Source organism: Hesperophylax consimilis, unplaced genomic scaffold (assembly GCF_061612785.1).
Source record: "Hesperophylax consimilis isolate HC1 unplaced genomic scaffold, BYU_Hcon_1.0 scaffold_55, whole genome shotgun sequence".
Taxonomy (NCBI): Eukaryota; Metazoa; Arthropoda; class Insecta; order Trichoptera; family Limnephilidae; genus Hesperophylax; species Hesperophylax consimilis.
The window spans coordinates 302511-325508 of record NW_028301285.1 but is presented as its reverse complement, the minus strand read 5'-3'; the positions used below and the strand labels follow the sequence as shown (position 1 = coordinate 325508).

Below are 22998 nucleotides of genomic sequence, written 5' to 3'. Positions count from 1 at the left end.
GCATTCTCAAGTTACCATCTTGTTTTGCGAACTACTCTGAAGGCGCTGCGCTACATTGAATTGTTAGTTCTGACAGTTGTGGTTCGAAACTCGTGTGACAAGGATCTGTGAAAGGCTTACCGACCTTGGCGGACCCTGAATTTACGTAAGAGGCCTTTTTAAATTGAGATTGACATATTTTAGTTTTGTAGGGATTACACTTATAATTTATAAATTTGTTCGGATTGATCTAATTCCGAGCTGGCGCCCATTTATTTCATAGCATCATTTATTCTTTGTAAAAATTCCTCAACTGACATGACTTGCATTTTTAACTATCGAGCCATCTATGTATCGACACGCCTTGAGTTATAAACTTTATATTGAGTCTCTTGTTTCTTTTATCATTTTCTAGTTCTATGTGTTTAGAAACCGCATTTTATAAAATAAATCTTATATTTGATATAAGAGTTTTATTACTGGTGCATGCTTTTAATCTACCCACATATATCTTGAGTTCCTTTGTGAGAAGTATTCAATGAAGGTAAGATTAAATGTTACAATTGGCGCCCGACTTTGGTAGAATCTAGTTAACGAGAATATGCAAGTTCATCCTCATTGTAATATTATTTCCTGTTTTTTGGTTAAATTTTTTTTTACAGATATAAGTGATGCTATATTTTACGTTCCAGTATGTCAATCTCTTTTTGGAGGGTCTCTTGTAGATTCTGGGTGGTCGGTGACTTTTTCAATTGAATCGTGTCCACGGGTATATTTTAAATTTCAACTTTATGCAGTCTTGTTATCTCGGCCCAACTCACAGACGTTTCGTCTCTTTACTCATCTGTGTCGGCACTAGGTTGTCGCACATATTTTTATTTTTATTTTTACATAGCAATTTGTGTGACAATTTGTTGTATGTTTTATTGTAACCTAACTATATTTTCTACCCACATAGTTGTGTAGGTATGACGGATTCTCCAATTGTGACTAGAAGCCAATCGAAATTGAAAGTCATCATGTCGAAACCAAACGAGGACTCCCCGGTTCTTAATTCTACGGTTTCGTCAGGCCCGGTTCCCGTACATAAATGGAATTTAACTTTTGACGGTTCCGGCGATGTCCGTCATTTTATAGAAAGGGTCAACGAGTTAGCTATCTCTCGAAATGTAAGTAATATTTCTCTTTTCTCTTCTGCTGTGGAACTCTTTTCAGGTAGTGCCTTGGATTGGTTTAGAGTAAATCGCGACTCGTTCTCTTCCTGGGCAGACATTGTTGTCGCGTTGAAAGATGAATTTGAGTTGTTGGACCATGAAAGACGTCTCCTAGCGCAGATCAGAGCCACGTTTCAGCAACAAAAGGAAAACCTTGGGTGCTTCATTACTCGTGTTTTACTCTTAAATAATCGCTTGACCTCTAAGTTGCCTGACGATGAAATTCTTGAAATTTTACAATGTAACATGCTTCCTAGGTATATTCAGAAACTATCTCTTTCTGTAATTACGGATGTGAATTCTCTAAAGAAGTTGGGGAAAATGATTGAGTTGGCTGACAGTCGCTCAGATTCCAGATTTTCCTCTGCTGAAGCGAACAGTAACAATAAAAACGCAAATCGTTCATCTTTTAATAATGCTTCACCCAGAGGAAATATTAGGAATAATTCTGGTAATCCTAATTTAAATCCAGATCGTTTTGCTAACCATAATAATTTGAATAATCCCAATAATAGGAGTTTTCGGCAATCTTTTGATTTCAATAATCGTAGCCCATCTAACGTGAATTCTAGGGAGGTGAGATGCTTTCGCTGCGGTCGCCCTGGTGTTAAGGCGCCTTCATGCAACTGCCGGCGTTCAAAAAACTAGATGCCCTGGGGGTCCTGTCTGCGAGCGACAAGTCGACATCGTTCGCTGACATCACTTCCAGGCATCGGGTTGCTGTGCTGGCTGAAACCAGAGCTTTCTTCGAGAGCCTTTGGACTTCGAAGGTGGTGCGTGCGGCCGACAGGGATGGCCGTTCACGCATCATCTTCCGGGTTCTGGGTTCGGAATTCTCTGGCCTTCTTGATACTGGTTCACATGTCTCCATTTTTGGTAACAATTTTCATCGTCATTTCTTAAAGTTAGGTTTGAAACTTTCAAATCTGGGGAAGAAGTTCACACTCACTTCTGCAACGGGTCATACAGTGATGTGTGTTCATAAAATTTCGGTTCCAGTAGTTCTTGATAACGTGGAGAAAGTATTCAATTTTGTAGTCATGCCAGAGATCAAATCTAATATCATCCTTGGTTGCGACTTTTGGAAGGTATTTAATATTTGTCCAAAGGTCACAAAATTAATGTCTAACGAGGCAGTCAAGAATTGCGTAGCCGAGGTGGTAGGCCTGGATAGCTTTGAGAATTTAAATTCTTCGCAACAATTGATCATAAATAACGTGATTCGTGAATTTGAATCCTTTTCAGGAAATCGCTTGGGTAGAACGTCGCTTGAAAAACACGTCATTGACACAGGTGATTGCACGCCGATTAAACAACGTGTTTATCCGATATCTCCTCATTTATTGCGGGAAGCACATAGAGAACTCGACAGACTGTTAAATCTAGGCGTAGTAGAACCCAGCAATAGCTTGTGGAATAATCCCATTGTTTTAGTGCCTAAGAAAAATGGTTCCTTCAGACTTTGCCTTGACAGTAGAAAACTTAACGCAGTCTCGAGACGTGACGCCTATAATTTACCGCTTATGTCTGACATTTTAAATAGTCTCGGAGGAGCTCGTTATCTCACGACGTTAGACCTAAATGATGCATTCTTTCAAATTCCATTAGAGGAGAATTCAAAAGAGAAAACCGCGTTCACTATCCCTAAAAGAGGCCTCTTTCACTTTGTAACAATGCCTTTTGGCCTTCATGGTGCCAGCTCTCGGATGATGAGGTTAATGGACAAGGTTTTGGGTCCGGAGTTTGATGAGAAGGTTTTTTGTTATTTGGATGACATCATTATAATTAGTTCTACTTTTGAAGAGCACATTGAACTTTTAAGACGGGTTAAACTAAAGTTACAAGCTGCGGGTTTGACAATTAATGTAAATAAGTCAATATTTTGTCGTGATTCCCTTAAATACTTAGGTTTCGTTATTGATAAGGATGGGTTGAGAACTGATCCTGAGAAAGTAAAAGCAATAGTTGACTTCCCCATACCAACGTCGCAAAAGAGCCTGCGTAGATTCATCGGTATACTCTCTTGGTACAAAAGATTTGTCTTAAACTTTTCATTAATTGCGGCACCGTTGCATAATCTAACCAAAAAGGCGTTTTCTGGTAAAAAGTTTGTGTGGAATGAACAAGCTAATTCTGCTTTTACCAAGTTAAAAAATATTCTGGTCAATGCTCCTGTTCTTGCTTGTCCCGACTTCAGCAAACCTTTCATGATTAGTTGCGACGCATCTAACACTGGGCTAGGCGCGGTTCTTTCTCAAGCTGACATTAATGGCATAGAACACCCCATTTCTTTTATTTCCAGAACACTAACTGCACAGGAAAAAAATCACTCTACAACCGAGAAGGAATTAAATGCGATGATTTTTGCACTTGAAAAGTTTAGAGGTTATATTGAGGGATCGCCCATTCCGGTAAAGGTTATAACAGATCACTATAGTTTGAAATGGCTTACGAACTTAAAGTCTCCATCGGGTAGATTAGCGCGTTGGGCAGTTAGACTACAACAGTTTAACTTTGTAATTATACATAGGAGCGGTAAAGACAACGTTGTTCCGGACGCACTGTCTCGTGACCCCTTACATGTTAACTTGTTAGATCAGTCCTTTTCCACTTCCGACCATTGGTATTTAAGTTTAAAAAACAAAATTTTGGCTAATCCGGGGAAATTTTCAGCGTGGAAAGCCTGTGATGGAGTTATTTTTAAACACATTCCGAGCATGGAGGCACTACATAGGTCCTATGACTGGAAAGAAGTTCTCCCTCGAGAGTGTAGGAAAAACGTAATAATTCAACATCACGTTCCTCCTTCATGTGCACATTTTGGCATAATGAAAACCATTAATAGAATTAGACAAAAATACTATTGGCCCAAAATGGCAGCGGATGTCAAGTCGTTTGTAAGTAAGTGTCACACTTGTTTGGGATACAAGAGCTCAAATTTGTTACCCCCTGGTCTCATGGGAGACCTTAAACTAGTACAACGCCCGTGGCAAATGATAGCGACGGACCTTTTAGGTCCTTACCCCAGTTCTTACAAAAAAGGGTTATACTTATTTATTAGTAGTCTCAGATTTCTTCTCTAAGTATACAAGACTTTTTCCACTTAGACGAGCTACCGGTAAGGTCATTGCTGAAACTTTGGAAACTGAAATATTTTATAAATTCGGGGTACCTGATACGATTATCTTGGACAACGGTCCGCAGTACATCTCGCGTGACATGAAAGCGCTAGCCGATAAATTTCACATCCGTCACCTTTTCTATAATTGCAGATATCATCCGCAGAACAATCCTGTTGAACGCATAAATAAGGTGCTGGTATCAACCCTGGGCTCATTCGTAGGTTCTGATCACAGATCCTGGGGTAACCATCTTCCGGAAATTGAATTGGCAATTAACACTGCTGTGCATGAAGTTACAGGATATACTCCGTTTTTCCTAAATTTCGGAAGGGAAATTGTGATTTCAGGGAACGAGTATAAGGGTGCTGACTTCAACGCTGAAGACATTAGATTTTCAGTTCGCGATACGTGGGCATCAGATTTGCAAGAACTAAATGACATATTTTCCCAAGTTCGCACGTCCCTAAGACGTTCGTATGAACGCAACAAGGTGAATTATAATCTTGGTCGTAGGGATGTTCAGTACGATGTCGGGAACATTGTCTGGAGAAGGTCGTTTGCTCTGTCCGATGCTAGTAAATACTTTTCAGCTAAGCTAGCACCTAAATTTATTCGCAGCAAAATTATTGGTAAGATTTCGCCGGTGGCATATCAATTAGCGGATATGGCTGGTAAGCCAGTTGGCACTTTCCACATCAAAGATATTATAAAGCTAGAAGATCCTGATGTTTAGTCATTTTATCGAGGGGGGACTTCCGTCTCTATATTGAGGATATTTTCTCGTATTACATAAATTTTAGATTATAAGTTTTGTTTTGGTAATAAGCTTACATGATTCGCCTTATGTTTGCTTATTCATTTATGTTAATGGGTATTTTGTAGGCAATCACTGTGAAGATATGACCTTATATTTATAAAATTGTGTCTTCACATTGATTTTATGTGTTTAGTATTATGGGTTCTGTCTACCTTGGTATTATTGTAGTCATAGTTTGTGTATGTTGTTCCTTTCAACGCGTGAGATTGACTCACACTTAGTCCCACGCATTGAAAACTATAAATTTAGCTTGGTACATCTTTGGGCATTAATTTGTGCAACTTCAGCAGGCCACTGTAATTGTGCTAATTTCTGTCCACTTTTAAATTTTAAATTTTGAATTTTACGGAATTGTGCTGTTTTGTTTCACAAAACTAAAATCCGTGATAGTGACTGCGCACTTTGTTCTGGAATACTGGTATGTCATTCCCTGTGGACAACCTTTCCTTAATCATCTACTCACAGTTCACTCATGTTTTTCAAATTTTCCTAGCACTAAGTTTTGTTTTATGTAGTTTTATATTTTCTGCATTCTTCCATTATACCAATTTTGGTGGTGATTTTAATGTGTTTTAAGTCACCAAATTTTTCTCTTCTTGATAATTTTGGTTAAACCTCCATGCTATTCAAACACGAGAGCCTCAGAAGCTAACAATTATCTATTTTTGAGGTTTTATGAAACCTTACGCATGGTTCTTTGGCGATAAGTTTTATTGATACTCTTTTTACACAGGATCGTCTTAATTTTAATTAGAATAATGGGTAATTTTAATTAGTTTAATGGGTAATTTTAATTAATATGAAAAGAAAATGAAAATTTTAATCTTAATCATTTTTATCTCATTGAAATTAGTCTAATGAGTTTTGAACAATCCTTTTTAAAATGATTTTTTTAAATAAAATAATAGTAATCTGTTTTATGGCAGTTGTTATTTAAGTTTTTTCTGCAATTTTCATTGTACAACATGATTAATTTCTTTAAAACCCCTTTGAGTTGCATCTTGGGTTTGGGTCTGGGGTTTCAGTTTTTTCTTTTTTTCTTATGGCTCACAGATGGCAGTCTCATAGATTCTGCAATTTGAATGCGTTTCGTGCATTGTCTTCTGTTAATTTATTAATAATATAATTTAAATTATAACTTTTATTTGGGCACTTAGATTCACGCAGTCTGTTAGTTTTTTTAGCTACCATTATTAATGCTCTAGTTCTTGGTAATTTTCACCACAGTTTAAATTTTGGAATTTGTGGTATTATAGTTTTTATTATAAATCATTCATATTTTCTTTTCATGTCAGTAATCCATATTGTAAGCTTTAGTTTAGTTCTCAATTCAAACGCCTCATGTTAGTCAATCTACTTCTACATTCTACATACTTCATCACTTCAAGACCATATCAAGATAATACTTCGAGGATGCAACTTATCAAAACTTTACTTCAAGCAAGCGGCCTGAAATCTTTAATTTCGTGCTAAGGCAATTCAAGATCTTTTCTCTTTGAGGGTCCATCATCAACTGGAACTGTCAAGATTGATATAATTGGACGCGTCATTACGTAAGCCGATTCATTGATGGATGGTGCTGTTACTCCTGGCTTCTATTGCTGTCGTTTTGCTATACGACTTACGATTGCAGTGGTCCACAATTACTACCCTGCGCTTTCGGATCTCTTCAAGGATATCAGAAGATGTTCAACATTCTGGCGTCACTAGATCTCCAGGGCTTGCTGCTCATCTTGGCGTCATCATTAGGCATGATCAGCTCTTGCGTCTGCCATAACTTGGAGGGTTTGGATCCTTCTAAGAGGAACTTCGACTATGGAGACACGATAAAAAAAATAAATAAATAAAAATTGTCCTTGGAAAATTTTTTTTTTTTTTGCTGAGGAAAGGGGATAATGTAGCAGTCTCGCCCGTTTAAGTACCTACCTTACCGACAGTCAGCATTCTCAAGTTACCATCTTGTTTTGCGAACTACTCTGAAGGCGCTGCGCTACATTGAATTGTTAGTTCTGACAGTTGTGGTTCGAAACTCGTGTGACAAGGATCTGTGAAAGGCTTACCGACCTTGGCGGACCCTGAATTTACGTAAGAGGCCTTTTTAAATTGAGATTGACATATTTTAGTTTTGTAGGGATTACACTTATAATTTATAAATTTGTTCGGATTGATCTAATTCCGAGCTGGCGCCCATTTATTTCATAGCATCATTTATTCTTTGTAAAAATTCCTCAACTGACATGACTTGCATTTTTAACTATCGAGCCATCTATGTATCGACACGCCTTGAGTTATAAACTTTATATTGAGTCTCTTGTTTCTTTTATCATTTTCTAGTTCTATGTGTTTAGAAACCGCATTTTATAAAATAAATCTTATATTTGATATAAGAGTTTTATTACTGGTGCATGCTTTTAATCTACCCACATATATCTTGAGTTCCTTTGTGAGAAGTATTCAATGAAGGTAAGATTAAATGTTACAAAATACTATATAATGAACATCTAAGAATTCTCCTACTCGTTCGGCTCTATGAGGTGGCCGTGAATGCACGCTTTCTACGGTCCGTCGTGTCAATCTTTTTTCAAAGTTCGAAATTCCGCGTAATTATTACACTTCCATGTGACGTTTCAACAATATTCCACTCTATGCGTTGCGCGTAGGGACTATAATAGTGTGTCGCCTTTTTTATGTTTCATCTGTGCGTTTCCGTCGAAGCTGTGTAGTGTCAAATAGTATTATTAAGAATTAATGTATTGTTAACATTTTTTTGGGTTTCTAGGTAATAAACAATTTGATATTATTAAGAATTAATATATTGTTAACATTTTTTCGGGTTTCTAGGTAATAAATAATTTGATATTATTAAGAATTTATTGTTAACTGTTTTTCGGGTTTCTAATAAATATAGTAATAAAAAATTTGAGGTTTTTAAAATATAAAAGTATATAAAATATTCCAGCACTTACAATAAAATAAAAGAAGCAAATCGTATAAAAAATTTTCAGTCGAAAAGATCGAATGCCGAAATCACTTACTTCGAAATTATTGCAAAAAACTTAGATCACTGTCAGAAGATACAAAGTATCCCTTAGCATTGAGGAAGATTGTGTCAAGCCGTATTTTACGCCTGAGAACGGCTGTACGTTGTGCAATAACGTACCGGAAGGCTATGAATTGTATTCAAGAGGAAAAATAAAACAGTTTTATTTGGATATATTGAATGGTCCAAAACATGTATTTGGAGACCACTCACTATGCAAGGAACGGGCATACTTTTGCAAACGGGATACTGGCGACACTAATTACGTACCCAATATGACTTCGAGCTTGATAATGTCCAGAATCATGCAGCACGTTCGACTTTTGGCATCTAATGCTCGAAGTTTAATACATGATGTAGACAGCAAAAATGTGGAGTGTTATAATAATGTTGTGGCTAAATTTGTTGGCGGAAAGCGTATCAACTATTTTCTAAAATGGTCCTACAATGGAAGGTGCGCTGCAGCAGTAGTGGCGTTCAACACCAATCGTCCACACTATTCTTTGCATAAATTTGCAACCGGTAACTAGGCGTTCGGGTCACGGGAATTAAAAAAATAAGAAATAAAGGTATCTTGATCAATACGGCAACCACGGGCGAACAACAAAAGCTATTAAATGCACCTTGCTTCGACAACTCGAGCAAACTGAAGGCCCGACTACCGTCAAAGCGTCTACCGAGACTGATATTCTTTAACCCCAAGGAGACGGCCAACTACAATCGTAGTGGAAGAAAAGTTCTCCCAGAGAACGGCTCACTACAAGTGTAGTTTTGAGCATTTGTCATGTTCATCGCTAAATATTTAGTAAATTTAACAGTAAAACTTTGAGGTAAAAAATGTTTTGCATTGAGTTGTTTATTTTCTACCACATCCTTTTAACAGATTCTCCTTTTTACGTATAGTTTTTTTTTAACAGAACTTTTAAGTACGTTGTATCCCTCTTCACTTGATTCTTATCTTCAGCGCACGCATACAGTCTTAGTTGTCCTTTCGCCGTGTGAGTGTCGCGTTTCTGGCCGTTCTGCTGGACACTGTTTATTGTTATATTAGGGTGTCCGTTAGTTTATTACTCTTGGAGTGTTTCTGTGTTAATATTTACTTTTATGAAGTGTTTTGTTCGTATTTATTATTATTATTTGTGAATTTAAGATCATTTTATTGTTTTGTATATTTGAGTGTTTGTTGTAACTATTTAAATTTGATTTCTAATCCTTAAAATGAATGAAGACGTCATTGAAAACTTTGTGATAGATTGCGATTCTGATTTTTCGATGAGTGATGATGAAGATTATATTCCTGAACATTTGGAGAGCTTAGAGGAAGCTTCAGAACAAAATGAAGATAGTGAATTTGGAGATTTTGAACGCTTAGATGAAGATCCCTCCAATAATATAAATTTTACAAATTTCTCTCCAACGTGGGGATGTGGCATTAACTTTCAGCCAGATGTGCATAGTTTTAATCAACAATCAGGATTAAGAGATTGTAAACTTAACCAAGAGAGTTGTGAGGCTGATTATTTTGAGCTATTTTTTAATTCAGATGTCGTGAGCAGTGTTGTAATCGAAACAAACCGATATTTTGATACTGTGAAATCTCAAAAAACATTTGCTCCAAATTCTAAGTTGCACAGATGGAAAAATGTTGATGTTGATGAAATGTACGTTTTCATTGCCTTGACCATGCTTATGGCGAGAAGTAAAAAAGGCAAAATCCATCAATATTGGTCGGTAGACAGGTTAATTTCATCACCGATATTTGGAGAAACAATGCCAAGAGACCGATATTTATCTATCCTAAGCATGCTCCATTTTTCAGACAATAAAAAGCAACAGAAAGGTGATACTACCCATAAAGTTAGAGATTTTGTGGATTTGATATGCATTCAATTCAAAAAATATTTTTATCCGTATGAGAATTTGTGCATTGATGAGTCCTTGGTTTTATTCAAAGGCAGATTGTGCATTAAGCAGTATCTTCCGGCGAAAAGGCACAAATTCGGCATAAAACTTTTTGTTATTTGTGATTGTAAAACTGGGTTTGTTTTACAATTTGTTATTTATTGTGGTGCTAAAACTAACATTGAAATACCGAATATAGACGAACAAATATCCCGGCAACTACTGACTTCTGGGAAAGTGGTTGTTTCTTTACTAGCGGATTACTTACAGAAAGGTCATACAGTTTACACAGACAACTGGTATTCAAGCCCCTATCTATTCAGCTATTTGCACAGCAAAAAAACTAATGCCTGTGGTACTGTTAAAAAGACCCGAAAAAATATGCCGACATTTGGAAATGTAAAAAAAGGAGACGTAGAATGCAAAACAACTGGGTGCTTACTTGCAATCAAATGGCACGACAAGAGGGAAGTGCATATGCTGACTACATCGCACAATGCGTCAATGAAAGAAACAGGCAAAAACAGCTGGAAAACCAAAGTTCCGATAATGAAACCCAATTGTATAATAAATTATAATAAGAATATGGGAGGTGTTGACAGGTCGGACATGTTAATTACTTTTGTGCAAAGTGTTCGAAAAACTATCAAGTGGTACAAAAAAATTGCTTTTCGGGCAATTGACGTAATTTTAATAAATGCTCACGCAATGTACAAGTTACAGGCAAAAAAAGAAGTAAACTTAACTGATTTTCATTTGGAAGTAATTAGGCAACTTATTACTAAACACCATGCTCCTGGGTCAGTAAAAAAGGTAAATCGAGTAGGCGATTATCCGCTGAGGCTAACTGCCAGACATTTTCCTTCGGACGTTCCACCATCTTCAAATTCTAAGAGAAAATCAGTTTATCGGGAGTGTCACGTATGCAAAAATTCGTCGCTAAATCCTAAACGTCGAGTTCAGACACGATATTGGTGTTACTGTTGTCAAGTTGCCTTGTGCCCCACTACATGTTTTCGTATATATCACACTGTAGAAAAGTTTTAATAATTAAAAGAGCCCGTCGCGCTGTACAATCTTGTGGTCACCCTTTCTAATGCTGACAAGTGGCCTTGCGCAAGTGTATGTGTGTTGGCCAAATATTTTTCTGCATTGTATGAAAACATTTATTATAATTACTGTGTATATAAAACTCATCGTAAAATTTAATAACTTGATTGCCAAAGGTTCATTTTTTGTGTGAAAAAAGGAATTTTTACGACTTGACAATAAATAAACAATCTGTGAGTGTTCCATTCCGGGATTTTGTCATTTGAAGGTAATATTTTTTATTTACATTCCATCTAACACAAAATAACCCAGTAAAAATATAATATTAAGTGAACCAAACTAATTTTACAATATTAAAGAATACCGTAAAATAAATAAAAACATTGTAAAATCTTTAGGTACAGCTAAATAATATTTCAAACCTGGAGTGAGTATAAAATGTAATTTACGAAAATCTAGCCGTTTCAGGCGGGCAATTCATGCAAAATCTGCTAGTCTTCTAAGGGTTAATGTTCCCCGGGACCTGACCGACGAAGATTTTTTAAGGATGGCTCTCACTGGTATTCCCAACGTTGAAGACATTGAAGAAACTATTGCAGGCTGTAAACTAAGTCACCTGGCTGGTGCTCGCACAGGTAACGCTTGTCACCGTATCTACGCAGTACCCGCTACCGTACGTAAATTTCTAGTCGAGCAAGAGAAAGTAAATACTTATATTTATATATATATATCCAGCTTATATTTATAATTAATTATAAATATAAGCTGGACTATTTGCCGCGTCCGAGATTTTATTGGCCTTACTGTCTGCGCCAAATGCCACATGATTGGTCACTCATACAAGTATTGCAGAGATACCAAACCCACATGTGGACATTGTGCTCAACAGAATCATACTGGTGAGTCCTGCCCAAATTCCACCATCAAACCAGTTTGCGCGACATGCACCAGATTTGGTAAGCCTGCTGATCACTCAACTGGAGATAGGGACAACTGCCCGGCCTACATCGCTGCACTCAAGAACGACCTTGCAACTATAGATTATGGAGTGTAACATACATGAGCATAAGTGCCTCACCATCGAGAATTATAATCCCGTGACGAACTGTCTACGTATAATGTATATGAACGCGAGAAGCATCCGTAATAAGTTTGATGAGATCGAAGAAAAAGTAAGAAGTTCGCGGTACATTGTACACGTGCTCGTCATTACGGAAACGTGGCTTAAGATTGGAGAGGAAAAGTTTTACTCCCTGAATGGTTACAAAAGTGTTTTTGCTTCTCGCCCCAACGAAGGAGGAGGCGGCGTAGCAATATATGTGATTGATACTATGAAGTGTGCAATTATTGAAAATTTCTCAAATGAAAATTCCTTTTTAGGTATAACGCTTAGTAGCAGTGATAGGAAACCAGTTAACATCTATGCTATCTATCGAAAACCCAACACAAATATGCAGGATTTTCTAATACATCTAGAAAAAATACTGAACGAAAGTAGACAAGATACATTAATATTCGGAGACTTTAACATTGACATATCCATATCCACACACTCTTCATTAAATTTTTGCAACATCTTACAATCTTACAATTTTTCAATACATAACAAAACATTTCCCACGAGAGTCACTGATACAAGCTGCACCTTAATAGATCACATCTTATCAAATAGGCAAAACATTCAGACTACTATATCGAATATTGATGATCCACTTAGTGACCATAATATACTTATTGTTGATTATAAGAACAACTTAAAAAAATGTTTTAATAATAGAACCAAATCCCGGATTACGAGACCTATCATCAACAGTATGTCAGTAAAATCCTATCTTCTTGATAACAATTTCACGATCAACTTAAGCAACTCAGAAGACCCTTTTAAAAGTTTCAATTATCACATTAAAAAGGCAATAGAATCAGGTACAACTACACCAAAAACAGGATTAAGAAGTCGGGTACAACTGAATACTCCGTGGTTTGATTCCAAATTAAATACATTAATCAAAGAACGAAACCAGATTCACAAGCAGTGGAAACAAGACCCTGGTAATCTTACTCTTGTAACACTTAAAAAGAGATTGAGAAATACCATTACTAATTATAGGCGAAATCTAAAACACAAATATTATGCGAACAGCTTTCAACAAAACCAAAATAACCCCACTAAAACCTGGAAAATCATAAACTCTATTCTATCAAACCGAACACATAAACCAACTAACGAAATAGAATCCCTCGTGGTAAATGACTGCGTAATTAAGGATCCGAGCCAAATAGCATCCGCATTTAATGAGTTTTTTCTCTCAATAGGAAAAAAGCTAGCAGCTACCATTCCGTCATTCCCGGATGACTGTAATACCGTATTTGTGGAACCAAAGGCTTGCCAATCCTTGTACATGGCTAGGACAAACAAAGATGAGGTACTGAGGATCATCTCTAAAACTAAGCTGAAAGCAGCACCGGGACTCGATGGAGTAACACCATCAGTTCTTAAGACCTGTAAAGAAGAATTAGCGGGTCACCTTACAGAACTTTTTAATTGGTCACTGTCCTCGGGAAAGTTTCCAAATGAATTAAAGTTAGCGAAGATAATACCTATACACAAAGGAGACTGTAAAACATGTATCTCTAACTACCGTCCTATATCACTTCTATCGGTTTTTTCAAAAGTATTTGAGACCATAATCAAAGATAGACTCCTAAAATACATATCTGCGAATAATATCCTTACACCACAACAATATGGCTTTCGGAAAAATTCTAGTACTCAATGTGCCGCCTTTGATTTTATCTCTAACCTTCAACAGTATATAGACCAGGGTGAATATGTGGCAGCCATATTTATAGATCTCAAAAAAGCCTTTGATATGGTCGATCATGAAATACTCTTAAAGAAATTGGAATATTTGGGAATTGTTGGGAAGCCCCTAAATCTCCTCCGAAGCTACTTAGATGATAGATTTTGTCTTGTTGAAGTCAAAGGTGTCTCGAGTGGCTTAGGTAAAATCACATGTGGAGTGCCACAGGGATCAATTCTTGGGCCTCTGCTTTTCTTGCTATATGTCAATGACATAACTAAATGTGGTATCTCTGGAAACCTCCAACTTTATGCGGATGACACTGTAATCTATTATCACAGTACAAGCCTGAGTGACCTGGAGTCTCAAATGAATGTAGATGTCTCAATTCTAGCTAATTGGCTGCGTGTTAATAAATTGAGCCTCAATATAAAAAAAACGCACTACCTAACTTTCGGTAATAAGGATTATGTGCCCATGAATATCACACTTGGAACTGAGAAGCTCCAAAATATAGAAGTCACGAAATATTTAGGGCTATTAATAGACTAAACTTTCGTGGAATTCCCATGTTGAGCATGTGAAATCTAAAATATCCCCAATAACCGGCGTACTGTACCGACTCCAAGGTCTTCTCTCTACATCTCTACTACGGGCCACATACTATGCGATGATTCACTCCCATCTGAGTTATTTAGTTAGTATCTGGGGCACTATTACTAAAAAAACAAATATCAGAAATACAAGTGATTCAAAATCGAGCAATAAGGAATATCTACCGTCTACCGTGGAATACACATATCAAAGATATATATTTAAAGACAAACATACTTCCTTTTACGGTTCTACCTAAATACAATATCACTTGTACAATATTACAAATCATACATAGATCCTCACACACTAACATCAAACCAGCATTTAATTCAGACATACACCAGCACAAAACTTTAAGCACTTTCGAAGTAACCCTTTTGTGGACTGCTATCAGGACTCCTCCGCCTCTTGTATTGGAGCTGGTTTTTAGACTCCGGTCTACTCGATAGATGTTGTGATTTTGAAATCCAAGTTCAGCCGAGAAGATTGATGGGATTAACCAAGTTTCCGTTAACATGATGACGTCGTGTGAGAAAGTCGGAATATTTATTCTGAAATCATTTAATTTAGTTTAATTTTTGAACCAATGAAGCTAGAATCCCAGATTCAGCGGATGGGAGGACTGGATAAATGCTTCCCACATTCAAGCTTCGACCCTCAGCCATCAACCAGCTCGCAGATGCCCAAGAAAGTGCCAGTGAGGAAGCCTTTTCGTGAGAGCAGGCCCTTTCGGGAAAGCAGGACGTTTCGGGACAACAAGCCCTTCCGAGACAACAAAGCCCCCCGCGGAGGGCGATGTAATCAAGATGCAAGAGGTGCGGACAAGAGGGGACCAGCCAAACCACGAAGGAATTTTGGCAACAAGGATAGGCTATGACTATCCGGAGAAGGCGTTTCAGGGGGGGCAATTGCAGCACTTTATAAGCAAATGGGAAGAATTAGAAGCACCACCAACACTGCTAACCATGTTGCGAGGGTACAAGCTACCCTTTCGGCAGAAACCCCCTCTAAGTATAGTGGCAGACACGGTAAGCTCAACTTATAAAACCCAAATCACAGACGAAATGACACGACAAATAGACAAAAAGGAAAAGATATTGGAATCAGCTTCAATATCGCCTTCCTTTCTGTCACGGATGTTTCTCATACCGAAGCAAGACGGGTCATTTAGGCCGGTCTTCAACCTTCGTCGTTTGAACAATTTCTTAGCTATTAGCAAATTCAGACTTATTAATGTTAATAAGGTTGCAACATTTATTCAACCAGGCGACTGGATGGTTAAAGTGGACCTTTCTCAAGCCTACTTTCATCTTCCAATTCATGAGAATCATCGCCGTTTTTTGAGACTGATTTTTAATGGAGAACTGCTTCAAATGACATGTTTGCCTTTTGGACTAGCCTCAGCTCCAAAGGTTTTTGCTTCACTTACCAATTGGATAGCGCAAAAATTAAGAGACAAAGGTCTCAGAATAATTGTTTACTTAGATGATTTTTTGATAGTACATCAAAATGAGAATATATTGAAAATGCATACATTCGAAACTATTTCAATGTTACAAACTCTTGGGTGGATAATACAATTCAGTAAATCCACTCTGTGTCCAGTTCAGAAAATTGAATATTTGGGAATTTCATGGAATTCAAGGGACGACTTAAAAGGCCTCCCGCAAACTAAAATAGCGAAAATAACAAATTTACTGAAACAATACATTAATCTAGGAAGGTGGTCACTTGAGCAGGCCCAGAGCCTCTTGGGTACCCTCCATTTTGCTAGTTTCGCCATTCATAGAGGCAGGCTTAACCTTCGCATGTTACAGTGTGCCAGTCGCAAGCTGCCTGCATTCAAACCGAGACGACTCCATCCCATTCCTCGAACAGCGATAGAGGAGCTGAGATGGTGGAGCAGGTCCCTGCAGACGTGGTCACCAATGCATCAAGCAGTGATTCGTCACACCCTCACGACCGACGCCTCGGACTGGGGATGGGGTGCGCAGCTAGACGACCTCAGATTGAGTGGAGCTTGGTCCCAAACACAGCAACCTCTCCACAGCAATGTCAAGGAAACGCTCGCCGTGCTGGCAGCACTTACTCCTCACGGGCCAGAGCTGTCAGACTCGGGTCTCCTGATCCAGTCAGACAACAAATCGGTGGTCGCGTACCTTCGCAACGAAGGCGGCACACGATCCAAGACATTGCTCGAAGCGACTCGTCAAGTCCTTCAGATGACAGACACGTATCGCATTTCACTGTCTGCTCACTACCTACCAGGAAGGTTCAACGAGGTGGCAGATCAACTCTCCAGAAAACGGGAACCTCCGGAGTGGCATCTTTTACCAGCAGCAACAAAATTGATTTTTGCAAAATGGGGGAGACCAACTATAGACCTGTTTGCATCGGAGACAGCTCACGTTGTAGAAGATTATGTGTCCCTAAATGTATTCGACAAAGAGGCAAGTTTTGTCAACGCTTGGACTCGAGAGTGGGATTTTCCTCTAGCTTGGGTGTTCCCCCCTCCATGCCTCATGCCGAGAGTTCTCGCACACCTCAACCGGGCCAAGGGCCTATACCTGATTGTAGCCCCGAGATGGAAGAAAGTATTCTGGAGACCAGACTTGAAAAGTCGAGCGACGAGCCCTCCTTTCACCATAATGAACCTGACAGAAGTGCTGATAGACACCAGAACCTTGAAACCCCCTCCACAAGTAGAGGATTTTATTTTGGAGGTGTGGAAGTGCCGGGGTGGAGTCAGTCATTAACAGATTGGTCGGACAAACAGAAAGAATTTTTAAAGTCAGGTTGGAGAGAATCCACACTTAACCCTTTCCTTCCTGACCGTACAAATTTGTACCTGTTGATTTCCTGCCTAAAATCTATGCCGCATTATCGTCTATACCTTTGCTAAGCCTGACGATACTTTCTAGTACCGTCTAGCTAGCCAATAACAGCAAAGTATTTGACGTACGGCGATTTGGCGCCAAGTAGGGCAAATAATAAGTCTTCGCAACGACGACCGTAATGCGTGGTGACGTGCTGTTGTTTTAGAAAATATTTGAAAATAGTTATTACTTGGTAAGTGCCATTATTGTTTATTACACTTGGAAATTAAGGTTTTGTTTATGTAGTAAATGTGTTTTTAGTGCATAATTCTAGTTATTAGTGTTTGAATAACTCGAAAAATCGTTAAGGACTAATAAGTACCGTCAGTAACTTCTTGTTATACTTTATTTGTTTGAGACATGAGTGAAATTTATTATTTTTATATCGAACAAGTCCACGAATGCATATGAGACAACAATTTTTTTGATTTTTTTTTTGATTTACTAGATTCTTATATGCCTTGAAGAGGTGAATCATTTAAATTTACTGAATTTAAAGTTAATGTTCTTTATACAAATAGAACGGCGTCATATGCGCCTCGCAATTTTTACCTCATGTGGGTATTTAAAAAAAAAAAAAAATTTATACAATCGTCCCGTACAATTTTTTTACGCTTTTTTCAGGTCTTCGACATGGATATTTAAAAAAATAATGCTTTGGTTGAAGCATTACTTTTAGAAGACCTTCCGGATTGCGATGCGAATTCAGATGTGGAGTTGTCTGACGAAGAAAATATTGAAAATATGCAACTACATACATCTAGAACATTTGATCAAATTTTCGAGGAAGCGTTGGAACAATCTTTAGATCAAGCTGAACTTGAGGTTACAAATGAGATCGAAGAAAAAAATGGAGAAGTAAGTCAATGCGCATTACTCTCCGGTTCTTCAGAAACTGTTGCTTTGATACCATCTAAAAAGAAGAAGAATATTGAGCCGAATCGTAAATGGAAAAAACGCGATTTAGAAACTTATCTTCCAGAATATTTTACAAATACGGGTGTGGTCGAAGAATGTTTTGCTGGATGTAATACACCCACCGATAATTTTTAGTTTTCATTGATGATATTCTGGATATAATTATGTATCAAAGTAACTTATATGCAGTCCAACATGATAAGGTCCTCAACCTAAAAAAGGAAGAACTGATGGCTTTTATTGGAATGAACTTTTACATGGCCTACAATACTAGACCTTCATGGACAGATCATTTTTCATCGGTCCCTGATTTGAACAATCCTTTGGTAAGCAAGACCATGCCCAGAGATAGTTTTGCAATTATTTTGTCCAACCTCCATTGCAATGATAACTCTCAACTGCTTCCTAACTGCAAAGACAAACTATAAAAAATCAGACCTATAGTTGATGCTTTGAACAAACAATTTCAAGGGTGCTACCACGGAACGAGAGAAGTGAGTGTTGATGAATCAATGATAAAATTCAAGGGAAGGTCAGTCTTGAAACAATATCTTCCGATGAAACCAATAAAGAGAGGCTATAAGCTATGGTGTCTGGCTGACCAAAGAGGTTTTATAAAAAAATTCATGATTTTTTAAGGAAAAGACGAAGTAATGAATGCAAAATTTTCCGATTGCACTTTAGGAGAAAGAGTGGTTTTGGAATTGACAGAATCTGACTGGGGGAAGCATCAAGAAGATACAGAAAAAGCCTCACTCAAAATGTTCTTACTGCAATGTATTTTTATGTCTAAATGAAAAGAAAAACTGCTTTACTGAATACCACGAGATTCATTTTTAATTATTTATAACTATTAATATTTATTTAACGATTTAATTAGTTTTAAAAAAAAACCTATGTTTTAAAAGTTCCTATTATACACATTACTATGATACACAAAGTTCCTGACGGTACAAATTAGTCCAGGTCACAGTAATAATACCTGGAATGCAAATAAAAATCTAAAAAAAATTTATGTGTTTCCTTTACAACATATTATTAAGAATCTCATATAAAACCATTAATTTTGTACTTTTTTCTCATAGCCGTTAGGAAAGGGTTAAAACATATAAACCGGCATGGCTTAGGTGGCAAAAGTGGGCATTAAATCACGGGGTAAACCCGAATGTCCCTACAGGAAGTAACCTGGCAAGATTTTTAACAGATCTTAGTTTAGAAGACAATTTCTCTCCCAGCACAATTCGACTCCATAAATCGGTAGTAACAACTTTCAGTAGCCCGGAAGAAGGAAACCTAAGCTCACACCCTCTAGTCAGACAAGTTCTCAAAGCCGCAGCATTAAGGCATCCTAAACTGTCTAAGCCTCCTATCTGGGATCCCAGAATGGTGTTGACCTGGTTAGAAGCTAACCCACCCAAAAAGTTGAGTCTCTTTGAAGTCTCGAGAAGGGCAGCGACTTTACTTTTGTTAGCTTCGGGACGAAGAGTGCATGACCTGACCTTGTTACAGTGTTCGCCAGACAAACTATCCATAAATAAGGAAGGGGTCTCGTTGTGGCCAGTTTTCGGATCCAAAACTGACTCTGCTACATACCAACAGTCAGGTTGGAGGTTGAGAAACGGAAATCAGCCAAATATAGACCCAGCATACTGGATTAAGAAACTGATTGAAACCTCCAAAGAAAGGAGGGAAACAAAGCAGAATTTAACAGAACTCTTCATCACTACATCGGGAGCAGTTAAGGCAGCTTCAAGAACAGTCATCGCCCGTTGGGTCAAAACAATTCTAGAAGAAGCTAAGATCACAGCTGCCCCGGGAAGTGTACGGGCAGCAGTGGCGTCACTTAACTGGCTGGATAATTTTAGATTGGATGACATCCTGGCTCGAGGGAACTGGAGGAGCCGGGACACCTTTGCCAAATTCTACAGAAGGGAAGTTAACACTCCCCTAGAGGTAAATAGGGCATTGTCTGTAGCCTCCCTATTCCACCCACTGTAACACGTGAGTATACCTGTATTATATAGATTGCGGACGTGTTTTAACCGCTCCGGTTTGTTTGATCCTTTCAGAAGGTTTCCCTTGCTAAGAGATCGCTGAAAATTGTTCAGCATCCGTGTTTTATATAGTGCTTACCTTCTTATTTCACGAAATGTGCGTAACTTCTACCGTTTAGCCGGAATTTGCAATTATTATAGCATTTTAAACCGATTAATTTTTAAAAGTGAAGCTAGAACGAAGATTTCTCAATGCAGTCGAAGATTTTATACCTGACTCAAGTGTCAAGTGGTGTTGGGATTTACGGGACCTTTTCAACCGAGGATGTCTGCATGGAGGACAGATAAGCCATATTTTGTTTAAAGTTTTTGTCTTTGTTTTTATTTTCTGTTTTTGTTTATGTATTTTGTTACAGATGACACTCATAAACTTCACTTTGACTTTGGTTCAAGATTTTGCTTATGATAGCCTGCGATAAGCGAGCCCTAAGGGTCTGAGACAGAGGTGTGAAATCGTCGGATCACGACAATAGAAAGAATGTATTGGAGCCAGGAAGGAGTCTGAAAGGGTCGAGAAGATGCACTAGGTGGCATGAAAGGCTGGGAGGTGACTGGAGAGACTAAGGTAAACTAGGATGAGGTGATTTTGCACAGCGGTGCTGCCAAGGTCTGTTATCTATGTGAGGATATTGTGTCGGCGCTCTTTATTGGCAGCAGACACATGTCAGCGCTATATTAGCGGCGGACACATGCCTGAACGGATGACGAGCCTCGTGCTGGCACAGTTGGTGGACGGGGTAGTCTCTCTCCCTGCATCAGCTGGTACAGTTCCTTCGCTACCTAGGACTCTTGCAGCAGAGTCTCCATCTTCTGTCTTCGTCGAGCGTCACAGCGGTGCTGCCAAGGTTTGTTGTCTATGTGAGGATGTTGTGTCAGCGCTCTTTATTGGCAGCAGATACATGTCAGCGCTATATTGGCGGCAGACACATGCCTGAACGGATGACGAACCTCGTGCTGGCACAGTTGGTCTAAATAACAAATGTAGATCCTAGGAAATAAATTGTACAGCGCCCTTGAGGTGATTTTTCACAAAAACGGCGCTATACAAATTATCCAATTATTATTATTATTATTAAAACACGGTCCCAAAATCTAATACACCTAGCATCGTCTACCCACACAACAAAATTTGGTATTAACTCATTACAATATATTGCATATAGACAATACAATGCATTACCTAATGAAATAAAGCAATCAGTAACTAACAAAAAAATATTAGTTAAAACGCTTAAAGATTATTTCCTGAAAATGTTTTTAAACCAGTGAATTTTCGCTCGCTTTCATATGTTGGTTTACTATGTTTCATGTGTATAGATGTCTCTCAGTATTTCTAAAATCTCTATTCTTAACAATGTATTTTTCCTTTTTTATTTATTTTTCTTTTCCTTTTCAATATGTTGTATTTTTTTTAAAAGTGTAATATCCTTGTAAAATGTATTTTATGTGTCTGTACTTCCCGTAATGAGTTTTATCTCAACTCATTGGGAATAATGTGTTACTTACCATGTTTTTTGTAATACATTATAAATAAATAAATAAAAAAATAATAGTCCCGGAAAACTCATAAAAAAATTAGAATTAAAAAGATTGCAGAAAAATAATCAACAAGTATTAAGTAAAAAAAAAGAAAAGAAAAACCCTGCAGCTCGCTCCAGCAAAAGATCAGCATATGGTTCCAATGCAGAAAAACCTGATATGGACCAAGCATCGTATGAGACAGCCAAAGATGATTTGTTTAACACGTCCAGTGCTGAGCCCGTAGCAGGTACGGGCGATACAAAGTTCGCGGGATGCGCTGCCCGTACAAGGTACGGGCATCTTATAACTTACAGAAATGATAATAAAAAAACGTTAGCACAAACGGATTGTGTATATAATACCGTCAGCATGTAGGATAACTTCAATATACATCTATATGTTGCACGGGTCGGTCGCTATTGTTTTTTTTCTACCGTAGTACCGTTGTGGCGAGTTTACACGCGACTTTTTCTATACGTTTCACACAACTACAACGAATTATATGTGTGTGCGGTAATTGTGATTGTTATTGACTTTATACAAATTGTCTCCTTGTTTAGAAGTATTTTTTATTAGACTTTCCGTTATTATTTTTTGTGTGTTCAGACTTTTGAATCAAAATATTGTGTTTTAGACTACAAGTAATTTATATTGAATTCATTTACTGTAAAGTGTTTTTATTATTATTTTTGTGTTGGACTTTTGATATTTTTTTTGTGTTATACATACCTTGAAATATGGATCAGCCATCAACATCCAAAAGAGCTAGGCTAGATGACGACTTTAGCGACACCGATAGTGATTTTGACGATTCGGGAAGCGACTTAGAGATCTTCCCCGAATCGGATGAAGATGACTTGGAAGACATGGATAACGATGAATCGGATGAAGATGACATTATCCAGCCAGAACCGGCAGCATCACCACTGCCTCCAAACCAACCATCAATGTCCGAACCAAGACAGTGGTCAAATTCACCCAAACCATCACATCACATCCCATTTACCGGTCTATCTGGCATAAATTTTATGGAAGCAGGAAGAGAACCGATCAACTTTTTCAATGCCATCGCCAACGATGATTTGTGTGAGATGGTCATCAAACAAA

At 37.9% G+C, this 22998-nt stretch overlaps 2 protein-coding genes across 2 annotated transcripts in view; one reads left to right on the top strand and one right to left on the bottom strand.

The window, feature by feature from the left end:
* LOC149408825 (uncharacterized) overlaps nucleotides 1-22998 on the bottom strand; it is a 286048-nt gene that overhangs the window by 17391 nt on the left and 245659 nt on the right. The gene's annotated exons all lie outside the window — the stretch shown is intronic.
* Nucleotides 15329-17328, top strand: LOC149408826 (uncharacterized). The gene is made up of 2 exons (XM_089650401.1): nucleotides 15329-15550; nucleotides 16340-17328. Exons 1-2 carry the CDS (start codon nucleotides 15329-15331, stop codon nucleotides 17276-17278), a joined length of 1161 nt encoding a protein of 386 aa, XP_089506527.1. The 3' UTR covers nucleotides 17279-17328.

What these genes read in the sequence shown, in the direction of transcription:
- LOC149408826 (XM_089650401.1), top strand. Translation starts at nt 15,329, where the DNA reads ATGCAAGAGGTGCGGACAAGAGGGGACCAGCCAAACCACGAAGGAATT. An exon ending in TAAGTATAGTGGCAGACACG is followed by an intron (nt 15,551 to 16,339) that starts GTAAGCTCAACT and finishes CGCATGTTACAG; the next exon opens with TGTGCCAGTCGCAAGCTGCC.